Genomic DNA, 11,485 nt, shown 5'->3' with positions numbered 1-11,485 from the left:
CCCACTCTCTCAATTCTCCGCTCCCCCAATCCCCCAAATCCCCCGCTCCCCAAATCCCCTCTCCCCCAAATCCCTCACTCTCCAGTTCCCCATGTCCCCCAAATCCCGGGCTCCCCTAAATCCCCTCTCCCCCAAATACCCCAAATCCCCGCTCCCTCACATCCCCGCTTCCCCAAATTCCCCGCGTCCCCAAATCCCCACTCCTCAAAATCCCAAGCTCCCCTAAATCCCCCAAATCCCCGCTCCCCAAAATTCCCGCTCCACCAAATCTCCATTTCCCAATCCCCCGCTCCCCAAAATCCTGCTGCTCCTAGGGGCTCTGTCCAGCACGGAGAGTGAGCAGGGAGCAAAAGGGGATCCCAGCTTTGTCCATGTGCTGGCAAACGCGTCCCCATCCTGCCCCATGGCGATGGAAATCCAGAACGCAGCGATGTCAGGGGTGCCCAAAGGCAGCAGTGAGAGCAGGCAGGGGGAGTGTGACCCCCCAAGGCAGCACAGGGCTGGGAATGGCCTCATTCTGCTTCATCTTCATCCTCCTCCTCCTCCTCGGTGATCCCCGCAGCAGAGCGCGCCATGGCCTTCATCCAGCGCCGTTTGAGCTCCTCGGTGTCGGCCACGAAGGTGAACACCTGCCGGGACTGCACCAGCTGGAACAGGTGCCGGCACTCGCTCTGGGGCAGGTCCCGCACCTGGTAGCCCAGCAGGGGGATGGAGGTGTGGGCTCGGACGTCCTGCCAAGGAGAGAGAGACAGGGTGGGAGGCAGGGCATGGGCACAGCGGGATGGGGTGTCCCTTGGGCACATTGGAATGTCCTTTGGGCACATTGGGATGTCCCTTGGGCACATTGGGATGTCACTTGGGCCCATTGGGATGTCCCTTGGGCACAGTAGGATGTCCTTTGGGCACATTGGGATGTCCCTTGGGCACAGTGGGATGTCACTTGGACACAGCAGGATGAGATGTCCCTTGGGCACAGTGGGATGTCCCTTGGGCACAGTGGGATGACATTTGGGCACATTGGGATGTCACTTGGGCACATTGGGATGTCACTTGGGCACAGTGGGATGGGATGTCCTTTGGGCACAGTAGGATGTCTCTTGGGCACATCAGAATGGGTTGTCCTTTGGGCACAGTGGCATGTCCCTTGGCACAGCGGGATGGGATGTCCCTTGGGCACAGTAGGATGTCCCTTGGGCACAGTGGGATGTCCCAGGATGTCCCTTGGGCACAGGAGGATGTCCCTTGGGCACAGCGAGAGGTCCCTTGGACACATTGGGATGAGATGTCCCTTGGGCACAGTGGGATATCCCTTGGACAAAGCAGGATGTCCCTTGGGCACAGTAGGATATCCTTTGGGCACAGTGGGATGTCCCAGGATGTCCCTTGGGCACAGTGGGATGTTCCCTGGACACATTGGGATGGGATGTCCCTTGGGCCCAGCGGGATGTCCTGGGGTGTCCCTTGAGCACAGTGGGATGTCCCCTGGGGCTGCATTCGAGCCAGGCCTCACCTGGGGGGCTGCATAGATGTAGAGCACGAGGGGATCGTCCTGTGGGATCACGAACCAGCCCCGCGTGCCCCCCTTGCCGTTCTTGTCCAGCAGCTGCAGGGAACTGCAGAGCAAACTCCTGCTTGATACCTCTGCAGCTCCTTTCTGCCAAAACAACCAGCAAATCCCTCAGCCAACAAATCCCTCAATATCCAGCGCAGATGGTAGAAAGGGCACTGAGCTGAGAGAATTTCCTGGGGAATTCCCTGCCCACTCCAGGGAAGGCAGGGGCAGGTGAGGGGCTGTCCTAGATGTGACAGTGCTTCATCCTGTGGTGAAGGGAGTTGCTTGGTCCCAAAGCTTGGAGCACGAGGGAGGGAAGGAGATCAACACATCCACCTTCTGAGTGCCCTGGGAGTGACTCCCACCCCTCCTGGGACAGCGAGGCTGGGACAGAGAGGCTGGAGCCGGGGTGGGTGGCAGTGCTCAGGGGGCAGAGCAGGGTGGAGCTCACCTCCAGGATGCCTTTGTGCTTCCCCTCGCGGTCCTCCAGCACCGTGTGGCCGGTGAGGAAGATGAAACACTCCTGGCAGACGCGGTTGGGGCGGTTCCCATCGTACTGCAGCTCAGCCTTGTAGTCAGAGCAGCGAGCACACACCACCTGCAGCCACCAACGGGGACACTGGTGACACTGGGGCAGGGCCAGGGGACCCAGCCACAGCTCCACGAGGAGCTGAGGGGCAGGAGCAGCCCCTGTCACAGACATCTTTTATGAAAAATCCTTTCCTTAGGATTTTTCCTCCTGAGAAGCTGAGAGACCTCAGGAACAAAATGTAAACAATGGTTATCTGCTGCTGTGGGATGCAACAGGTGCATCTGGGATTGGTCTCATGTGGTTGTTTGTAATTAATGGCCAATCACAGTCAGCTGGCTTGGATGAAGAGCCGAGCCACAAACCTTTGTTATCATTCCTTCTTTTTCTATTCTTAGCCAGCCTTCTGAAGAAATCCTTTCCTCTATTCTTTTAGTATAGTTCTAATACAATATATATCATAAAATAATAAATCAGCCTTCTGAAACATGGAGTCAGATCCTCATCTCTTCCCTCATCCTTGGAACCCCTGTGAACACGGTCACACAGCCCCAAGCCTAGGAAAGGGGTACAAGGTGTAGGAGAGGTGCAGCAGCCACCTGAGCAGGCCAGGAGGGAGGGAAGGAGGGAGGGGACACTGCCAGGCCAGCAGGAGGGAGGGAGGGGACACTCACATAGCCACAGGCCCGGCAGTGGTGCCTGCGGCGGGTGATGGCGTTGAAGGGCTCCCTGCAGCGCATGCACATGGTCACCAGGTTGTCCCTCACCCACTGAGGGGCTCGGCGGCCCAGCTCCTCTGCCTAGGGGTGGGACAGCACAGGCTGGGTGTCCTCAGCCTCCCCACAGGCTGGTTTAGCTAGGGAAACTGAGGCACAGCACGGTGTGTTCTCCCAGGTGGGGCACAGGGAGAGCAGGGGCGTTACCTTCAGTGCAGGGGTGTCTGTCTCCAGTCCATGGACTGCTGTCTTAAAGGTCTCACTCCTCTTCTCCTTCCTGTCAATGGCATCTTGGAAGGCCTGGAGGGGAAGGCAGGGCTGGAGGGGCACTGGGGGTGCCCTCACCCAGGGGGCTGTGCCCCCTCTCCCTGCACTCCGTGGTACCTGGATCCAGTCGTTCATCTCCTCCTCAGACCTGGGTACAAAAAGGACCTGGATGAGCTGTTGTCCCTCCTCCCTGAGGATCTGCATGATGCCACCCTTCCCCTCACCTGGCTTGGAGCTCCAGTGTCCGCTGCTTTCCTGAAACCAGAAAGGTGTGAGGGAACTCAGTGTCCTTCAGCTCCCGCACCTGTGGGAGACAGAGGAAGGATGTGGAGCTGAACCCACTTCCAGCACACTTGGATTTTCTCCATGATGTGGGGCACGGGGATGTCCCTCTTGCACAAGCCCTTCAGCCCCTCAGATCCCACAGGCACGAGATTCCACCAGCATTTCCCAGGATCAGAGCATCAACCCCATTCACAAAGCCACCCCTGGCTCCAGCTCCTCCCTCCCTCCTGAGGAAATTCAGGCAGCAGCCACAGCCCAGAGCAGAGGCTTCAGGAGCAGGCAGGAGCTGGGGGAAGCACAAGAGGTGTGTCTGACCTTCATGCCCCCCACATCCATGCGGAGGTGGACCTGGAACTCGGCGCCCACCTGGATGACCTTGGGCACGCAGTAGAGCAGCATGTTGTTGAACTGGGAGGGGAGAAGAGGGTGGGTTGGAGCCCAGCACTGCCTGCTCTGAGCTGTGGGCTGGTCTGGGGTCCTTCACTGCCACCTAAAACTTGTCTGTTTCTGCCTCAGCCCCCCCCTTCCACCCTGCAAAGGTGAAGCATCTCCCAGGGATCAGCAGATTCCCAACGGCGCCCTGCACTGAGCGGGGTCAAACCCTCCCTCCCCAGCTCTGAATTCATCCTCTCTGTTCCAAGGTGACCCAGCAACACCCTGGCCAGGCTGTACCACCCCTCTCCCCACTCCCATCTCATGTTCTCCCTGCCCCAGGCACCCCAGCTCCCACCAGGAACAGGTATTTCTCCGACGTGCTGTTGTTGCGGGTGGAGATTTTCTGGATTGGCCCCTCCTTGATCAGCTCATTGGAGGGATCCACGATGTCATCCTCGAGGCCCAGCCTCTGATAGACCACCCAGAGGTTCTGCAGCCGTTCCTGGGGGGGTCACAGGATCTGTTCTTGTGGGGTGCTGAGTACTGGGAGAGGTGGCACAGCTCTCCCAGCCCAGACTGATCTCTGGGAGCAGCTGCCAGCCTTGACCAGCTGGTCACACCCCAGCTGATGCTACAGATGTGACTTGGTGGTGAGGTTGGGCATTAAGAGCAGGGTCTAAGCTCCACAGCTGAACCCACAGGGCTCTTGGCCCCTTCAGGGGGACTGTGCAGTGAGCTGCAAAGCATTTCCAGCTGGGACAGGGCCTCACCATCTCAGCAATGGCTGCATTGGAGTGCTTGGCCACCATAAAAATCATCTCCAGGGCCTCTGCAATGAGAACAGACAGGAGGTGAAACACCTGCTCTGGAGCTGTGGGAGGAAAATTCTGGCTCTGTTCCTTATGGATGCACATGAGTAGCAGCTGCTGCCCTTCCATGAACACAACCAAAGTGGCCCTGAAATGCTGTGCAGGAGTCTGGGTACAGCTGGACTGCACATGGAGGGACGGACAGCCCACTCCTGTACCCCTCCATCCCAGCAGGACTGGGAGCTGTGCTATCTACAGGGGTCTGAAAGCTCCCCCAGCTGCTACAGGGGATACTGTGGACACCTGGCACACCACCCTTACCCTCCCCAGCCCCTGAAAAAGGAGATTAATCCCTCTCCCTGCTAGAAAAGGAGCAGACTGAGAGGTTTATCCAAAGGCACAGGGCAGCTGGTGAGTGAGTCCAGGTTTTCTGGTGCCCATGTACAACACCAGGTGTAGGAGCACCGGGGGTAGGACGGTGGGGACGGACGGACAGACAGACACGAGAGATCTCTGCAGCCAGGGCTGGAACTTGTGGGTTATTGCAAAGGGCCTGGGTGCAGGGCCCTGCTGGGAGCTGCCAGCCACAGCTGGAGCAGGGCTGAGAGAAGAGAGGGGCAGAGAGGATGAGAGGGTGAGAGAGTAAAAGGGTAAGAGAGTAAAGTTCCTGTTACAATACAATAAATCTTCTTCTGTGTTGAATGTTCTCATTCTCACTAACCAATCTAGTACAAGATACAAATCCTACAGCATTTCCTTACAGCCTATAAGAATCATTACATTACCACTGTAATTACATTTTAAACCCTAAAAACTCCTCTTTGGGCCCCTTCTGCCAAGCTGCAGGGTCTGCTCTGACCCTTGGGCCTGTCTGCAAGCAGAGGGTGTTGTTCCATCAAAAGGGGATCACCTTCAGCTGGCCACACCATTGTTTTCCAGTTGTTCAGTAACTGAGGTATCTCAAAGCTTGCTTTCATTTCAATCTCACTTATAGTTTCTATATTCTCAAATCTTTTGCCAGACAATCATATTTATAAGGCTTTCCTGTTTCACCTTCCCCGACAACCAGGGGTTGTTATTTCCCCACAAACCCACCCTGCCCTCCCCTCCGTGAGCCCTTACTCTCAGCATCGCCCCTGTCGGGGGACTGGGGCGGGAGTTTCCGCACGTAATCCTTGAGGAGGAGCTCGTAGCGCGGGATCCTCTGCACAGGCTCCAGCATGTGGTGCTGCAGCGTCAGGTTAGCACAGACCTTCCTCTTCTGGCCAGGGACAGCAGGCACGGACAGAGGAACAGTGACCAAGGCAGCTCCCAGCCTCTGTTGTTTCCCCATTCCATGGAGATTTTGGGAGCTGTGCTGCCAAAACCTCCGTTCCCCACTCCCCTGCCCTGTCCTTACCTGGATGTCAGCAATGAGCTCCTGGAAGGGCGGTGATTTCTCTGACCAGGCAGTGATGAGCTCCACGGCCTTGTCGAAGTTCTTGACGTACTCCCCGTACATCTTGAGGAAGGGTGCCAGCTTCTGGATGACATCTCCGATGCGGGGGTTGCGGTGCCTGCAGGAGGGAAGCACAGACCAGCAGCTTCCTCAGGACAGACGGACAGACAGACGGTGAGGGATGAACTGAAGGAGCACAGTGGAGGACTGTGGTTTGCTCTGCTGCAGGCTCCTACAGCCCCACAGTGTTTCCTGCTCTCCAGAACAGAAATGTCCCCACCTTGCAGCCAACCTTGCACCCAGGCACACCCTCAAGCCACCTGAGATGTCACCCAGCTTTCCATACTCTGATCTGAGCATTTTAAGGAAGTGTTTTCCAGCAAAAGACACTTGGAGCAAAACAGGTTGTGTGAGCATGTTCACAGGGATCTTAGGATGAGGGAAGAGACGAAGATCTGACTCCATGTTTCAGAAGGCTTGATTTATTATTTTATGATATATATTATATTAAAACTATACTAAAAGAATAGAAGAAAGGATTTCATCAGAAGGCTAGCTAAGAATAGAAAAAGAAGGTATTATAACAAAGTTTGTGGCTTGGACTCTGTCTGAGCCAGCTGACTGTGACTGGCCATTAATTACAAACAACCACATGAGACCAATCACAGATGCACCTGTTGCATTCCACAGCAGCAGATAATCATTGTTTACATTTTGTTCCTGAGGTCTCTCAGCTTCTCAGGAGGAAAAATCCTAAGGAAAGGATTTTTTCTAAAAGATGTCTGTGACAGGCTGAGCTCTGGTCCTGATGGGAGCCTGAACTCAGTGCTGCTCCCCCATTCTGGCCAAACCACCCAGGTGTGCTGCCCTCCCCTCCCCTCCTGAGGCTCACCAATCCTCCATGCGCTTCTGCAGCTCTGGCAGGAAGAACTCAGCATGGAACTGGTAGATGGAGGAGATGTTGGAAAAGATCATCTTCACCACCTCCTCTGGGACCGTCTTCCCAGTTTTGGCTTCTTTCACCAGCTCTGTATAGAATACCTGGAAGGAAGGAGGGTGAACAAAAAGGGCCAGGGAGATGCTTGAGGATCCCATTCCCTCTCTAGGAGTGGCACATCACCCAGTGAAAGGTCTGTGCAGGAGGAAAATCCCAAACTCCAAGAGGAGAGGGGGATGGAAGGCTTTGCTGGGACAAAGGTGCTTCCCACAGGTGTGTGGTGTAGAAAAGACAAATGCCAGACCCAATCTCTGGCTGTAAAGACCAGCAGCCCACATGTTTCTCATTTTTACAGCTTCAATCCCTCCAAAATCCCCTTGCACTGGTCCCTCCACTCCCCAGTTCACCTGGTCAAGGAGGTGCAGGCGGTTGACATAAGCCTGCTCTGTCTCCAGCAGCTCCAGGGCAATTTTCTTCTCCTCTGGTTCCTGCATGGGGAGCAAGGCTCAGCCTCATGGGCAGAGATGAGACCCTGAGCCAGCCCTGAGTGTGGGCACCCACCCCAGCAGCTCTGGAGCTCACCTGGCTGCCAGGCTCCAGGCCTGGGCCCTGTGGCCTCCTCCAGTCGTCCTCACGGATTTTGGAGCGCAGAGAACGGAGGCATTTGAAGCTGAGTCCACGCTGGCCTTGCTGACCCTTCTCCTCCTCATCCTCTTTTCTGCTCAGAGAGTGGCTCTGGCTGGCAGGGAATGCTGGAAGCTGCCTGCCCGCCTGCTTGTCCCTCTGGGCAGATGTGCTGTCCCTGCTACAAAGGAATGGGATCAGCTCAGCCAATCCCCCAGCACAGCCCAGCTCAAAGCCACCAAAAGGGACAAGAGCAGCAGCTGCTCAGCACTGTCACTGCCCTGCAGTGCAAACATCCTCAGCATCCTCCATGGGGTCAGGATCCAGTTTCTCTTCTCCCAGAGCCCCTGTTGATGTGCCCAATCCCCCAGCACAGCCCAGCTCAAAGCCACCAAAAGGACAAGAGCAGCAGCTGCCCAGTGCTGACAATGCTCTGCAGTGCAAACACTCTGCAGTGCAAACATCCTCAGCATCCTCCATGGTCAGGATCCAGTTTCTCTTCTCCCAGAGCCCCCTGTTGCTGTTCCCAGTCCCTCTCCTCCTCTAGAAAAGCAGGATGCTGCTGTTTATCCCACCCACAGCTCTGGATTTCTGCCTGCTGCCACCATGGAGGAAAGCAGGGAGCAGCCCAATAGCCAAGAGTTTTGAGCCATGTGTGGGAGGTTTTGCAGACTGGTTGTTTTTGGTGGTGTTCTCTCTTCCCTTTTCTGGCAAAGACAGAGAAAGCAGGTCCAGAGAGGGCATGAGGGAGAAGCCAGGCTGTGAAGGTGACAGCAGGTGACTTGTCTGTCATCCAAGAGCTGGTCACTGCAGGAAACTGCTCTGGGCAGAACTGGAAAGACATCCACTGCTGGCCTGCAGGCAGGAGTGGGATGGATGGGATGGGAAAGACATGAAGAATTTGGACATCAAACTGCAAAGCTGAGGATGGGAAGTGGCTTGAGGGGCAGAGACTCATCTGAAGAGGATGCCAGCTCCATCCCATGCTCAGGATGTCTGTGAGCTCAGGAGTGCATCCACAGCCATGCACAAATCCCCTCCTGTCCAGGGGGGTTGGCAGAACCCTTCAGAAGCTTTTTCCATCTCTCCTGGTGCCTCCCAAACCTGTGTCAGCCTGAAGCCACAGCTGAGTCCCAACAGGGAACTTCTCTCTTTCTATTTATGCTGACTTAGGCCAAACCATTGTCTGCTCATTCCCAGATTCCCCAGCTTCCTCTGAAAGTATTGAGTTACTTTTATTTCCTCTAAATCAAAGGCAAACAACAAACACACTGCAGCAGGGACATGGGGGCAGATCAAACACTGCAGTGGCTCCAACACAACATCACTGGGGCATGATGGGGACAACCACAAAGCCTAGGGACAGCACACAGCAGAGATGCAGGAGTTCCTGGAATGAAAGGAAATCTTGTGCCTGAGCATCTTCAGGAATTGCTGCAAAACTCACCTGCCCAACCACCCAGCCCCTCCAAGGCTCACTGAGAGCATCTCATGGGTACAAGGAATGGCAGGATTCCATATCTTGATGCATCAGATGGAGAAAGTGAGAATAACTCACTTGAAATCTCAGAATGAGTTTTACACCAGGGCCAGGGCAGATGCCCTCGCACACGCTGTCTGAGGGTCCCAGCTCACACTCCAAAGGAAGGAGCTGCTTTATGAAAGGAATTCTCTCTCTCCCTTACCATATTGCTTTCTGTTTCCTTTCCTAGGAGCCACATCTCTGCAACCAGCTGGACAGTCTGAGGCTGGGACCCTCCCAGACACCCAGGCAGTCAATTCCCAGTGACAGCCCCTGCCCAGAGGGACAATTCCCAAACCACGATTCCTTTCCCCAGCAGGAAGATGCACCAGCCAGGCTGAGTGTGAAGATGCTGGCTGTGGGGAAATGGGCTGCCACAGCCTAACCCTGAGCCAGGCACAACCACTCACACCCCACTGAGGTTTTCAGATTCTGCTCATGACCCTCAGCAGGAGGAAGACACTGAGGCTGACCTGAGTTGTGAAGGATTGTAAATCACCTTGTCAGCTTCTCCAAAATCACCTTGTCAGCTTCTCCACAGGCTCCAAACCACCTCCACAGCGGGTTTCTTCCTTTCCAAACCCACTCCACGTGGAGCCCTAACACACCCTGAGTACCCAGAGCCCTCCTGCCTTACCAGTGCTCCTCAAATGCAGCCACCAGCTTCACCACACTCTGCTGACAATCTGCTTTTCCATCCATGGCACAGGCTGGGAGCAGCTCCAGGGTGTCCAGGAGCTGCAGCTCCTTCCTGTGTCCCCTTCTCTGCTCTGAAGAGCTTCTGGCTGCAGTTTGGGGGTGAGGATTTGCACGAGGCAAAGCCCAACCGCTGCCCTCTCTGTGGCAGCAGAGCTTGTCACTGGGCTGGCCTCAAAAGGGAAGGGAAAGAGGAACCAGAGCACTTTGTGGGTAGGAGAAATGCTGAGAAAACACTGGGAATGGCTTCAGTTTGGGAGGGACCCAAGTGTGGCACAGCCAAGGGCAGAGCAGCAGCAGGGATGGCGCAGGGCAGGTGTGATCTGGGACACCTCAGGTGGAGTGGGCTGTGTCCTCTCGGGGTCTCTCGCTGCTCACAGTGACCCCCAGACACATTAGAAAATCTCTTTTCCCAGCCAGGCGATCAAAGAAGGAGTCAGAGCTCTTCATTTCTCAGTCTCAAGGTGGTTTATTGCTCCTTACCTATAGAATTCCTTCTCCTGTCCAGCCGAGGTCCGCTCAGCAAGACAGTCCCAGGCACTCTGCCTGCCCCCAGGGTGGTGTTATCTTTTTATACTAAAAACTACATGTACAATATTTACAATTACTTTGCAATACCCATCAGCTGTGTTAGACAGTGAGCTTCTAGTCTAAACCAATCTGTAAGTGCCAACATCACCCAGAAGAGGGAGGCCAAGAAGAAGAAGGAGGAGAAAGGCTGGACATGCCCAGATTCCTCCATCTTGCCCCCTGAACACCCATTCTAAAAACCCCAAAAAATCTATTTTTCACCCTGTGATAAATTCACTATCATTCTACTTAAACTTTCATGTCTTGTAATTAAGGCTTGTAAATAAGGTTGGTAATTGTTTTTTCCAAGGGCTAAATCAAAGGCACGGGGGTCTCGGGCTCTGTGCCAAGCTCTCTGAGCCCCTTGGGCAGGGGCTGGAGCCCTCCAGGGCAGCCAGAGGGATTTCCTGGGTTCTGAGTGTCCCACCAGGGTGGGAGTCTGGACAGTCTGGATGCCTGGAGTGGGCTGGCAGGACCCTGGTGCCCAGCCAGGGCTGGTGTGTCTGCCCCAAACACCCAGAGCTGCATGGCTGTGGGGCCAGCCAAGGACTGCTGGTAATAACAGACGAGGATTGTCGGTGATAACCGTGAGACAGAACAAGATGTGGCTGGAGAAGGGACCATGTGGACATAGGGCAATATTTTTCCAGAAAGGTCTAAGACAGTGCATTGTGTATGAGATCCAATGTGCACAGCAAGTGAGAAACCCATCCCAGAGCTTGTGGCCCAGGAGGGTCAGGCAGACCAGTGACGGAACCAGCACTGGAGATCTGCTTTCCTTTTCTGGTATTTTTTGGGTCTTTTAAAATTATCCTTCTCTTCTCTTCTCTTCTCTTCTCTTCTCTTCTCTTCTCTTCTCTTCTCTTCTCTTCTCTTCTCTTCTCTTCTCTTCTCTTCTCTTCTCTTCCCCCCCTTTTTTCCCTTCCCTTCCCTTCCCTTCCCTTCCCTTCCCTTCCCTTCCCTTCCCTTCCCTTCCCTTCCCTTCCCTTCCCTTCCCTTCCCTTCCCTTCCCTTCCCTTCCCTTCCCTTCCCTTCCCTTCCTCTTTAACTCCATTTATCTTTTATCTCTCCCCTCTCCCGAGTGCTCACAATCCCCGTCAGTCACTCACACCCAACTCCCCAAACCCCTAAACCCCTTCTCCATTTTCCGCGCCCTCTCCTCTTT

The 11,485-nt window shown here is 55.0% G+C and overlaps 1 protein-coding gene across 1 annotated transcript; it reads right to left on the bottom strand.

Moving 5' to 3' along the window:
- Positions 1-309: 309 nt before the first annotated feature.
- On the bottom strand, positions 310-7,002 carry FGD2 (FYVE, RhoGEF and PH domain containing 2). The gene is made up of 12 exons (XM_058039767.1): positions 6,864-7,002; positions 5,933-6,089; positions 5,656-5,794; positions 4,495-4,553; positions 4,080-4,226; positions 3,665-3,757; positions 3,289-3,368; positions 3,182-3,212; positions 3,005-3,097; positions 2,004-2,150; positions 1,511-1,654; positions 310-731 (listed from the first exon to the last, which is right to left on the bottom strand). The coding sequence occupies exons 1-12, from the start codon at positions 6,944-6,946 to the stop codon at positions 513-515; spliced, it is 1,392 nt and encodes a 463-aa protein (XP_057895750.1). The 5' UTR covers positions 6,947-7,002; the 3' UTR covers positions 310-512.
- Between the last annotated feature and the right edge of the window lie 4,483 nt (positions 7,003-11,485).

Source organism: Melospiza georgiana, chromosome 23 (genome assembly GCF_028018845.1).
Source record: "Melospiza georgiana isolate bMelGeo1 chromosome 23, bMelGeo1.pri, whole genome shotgun sequence".
NCBI lineage: Eukaryota > Metazoa > Chordata > Aves > Passeriformes > Passerellidae > Melospiza > Melospiza georgiana.
This window is presented reverse-complemented; position numbering and strand designations above follow the sequence as displayed.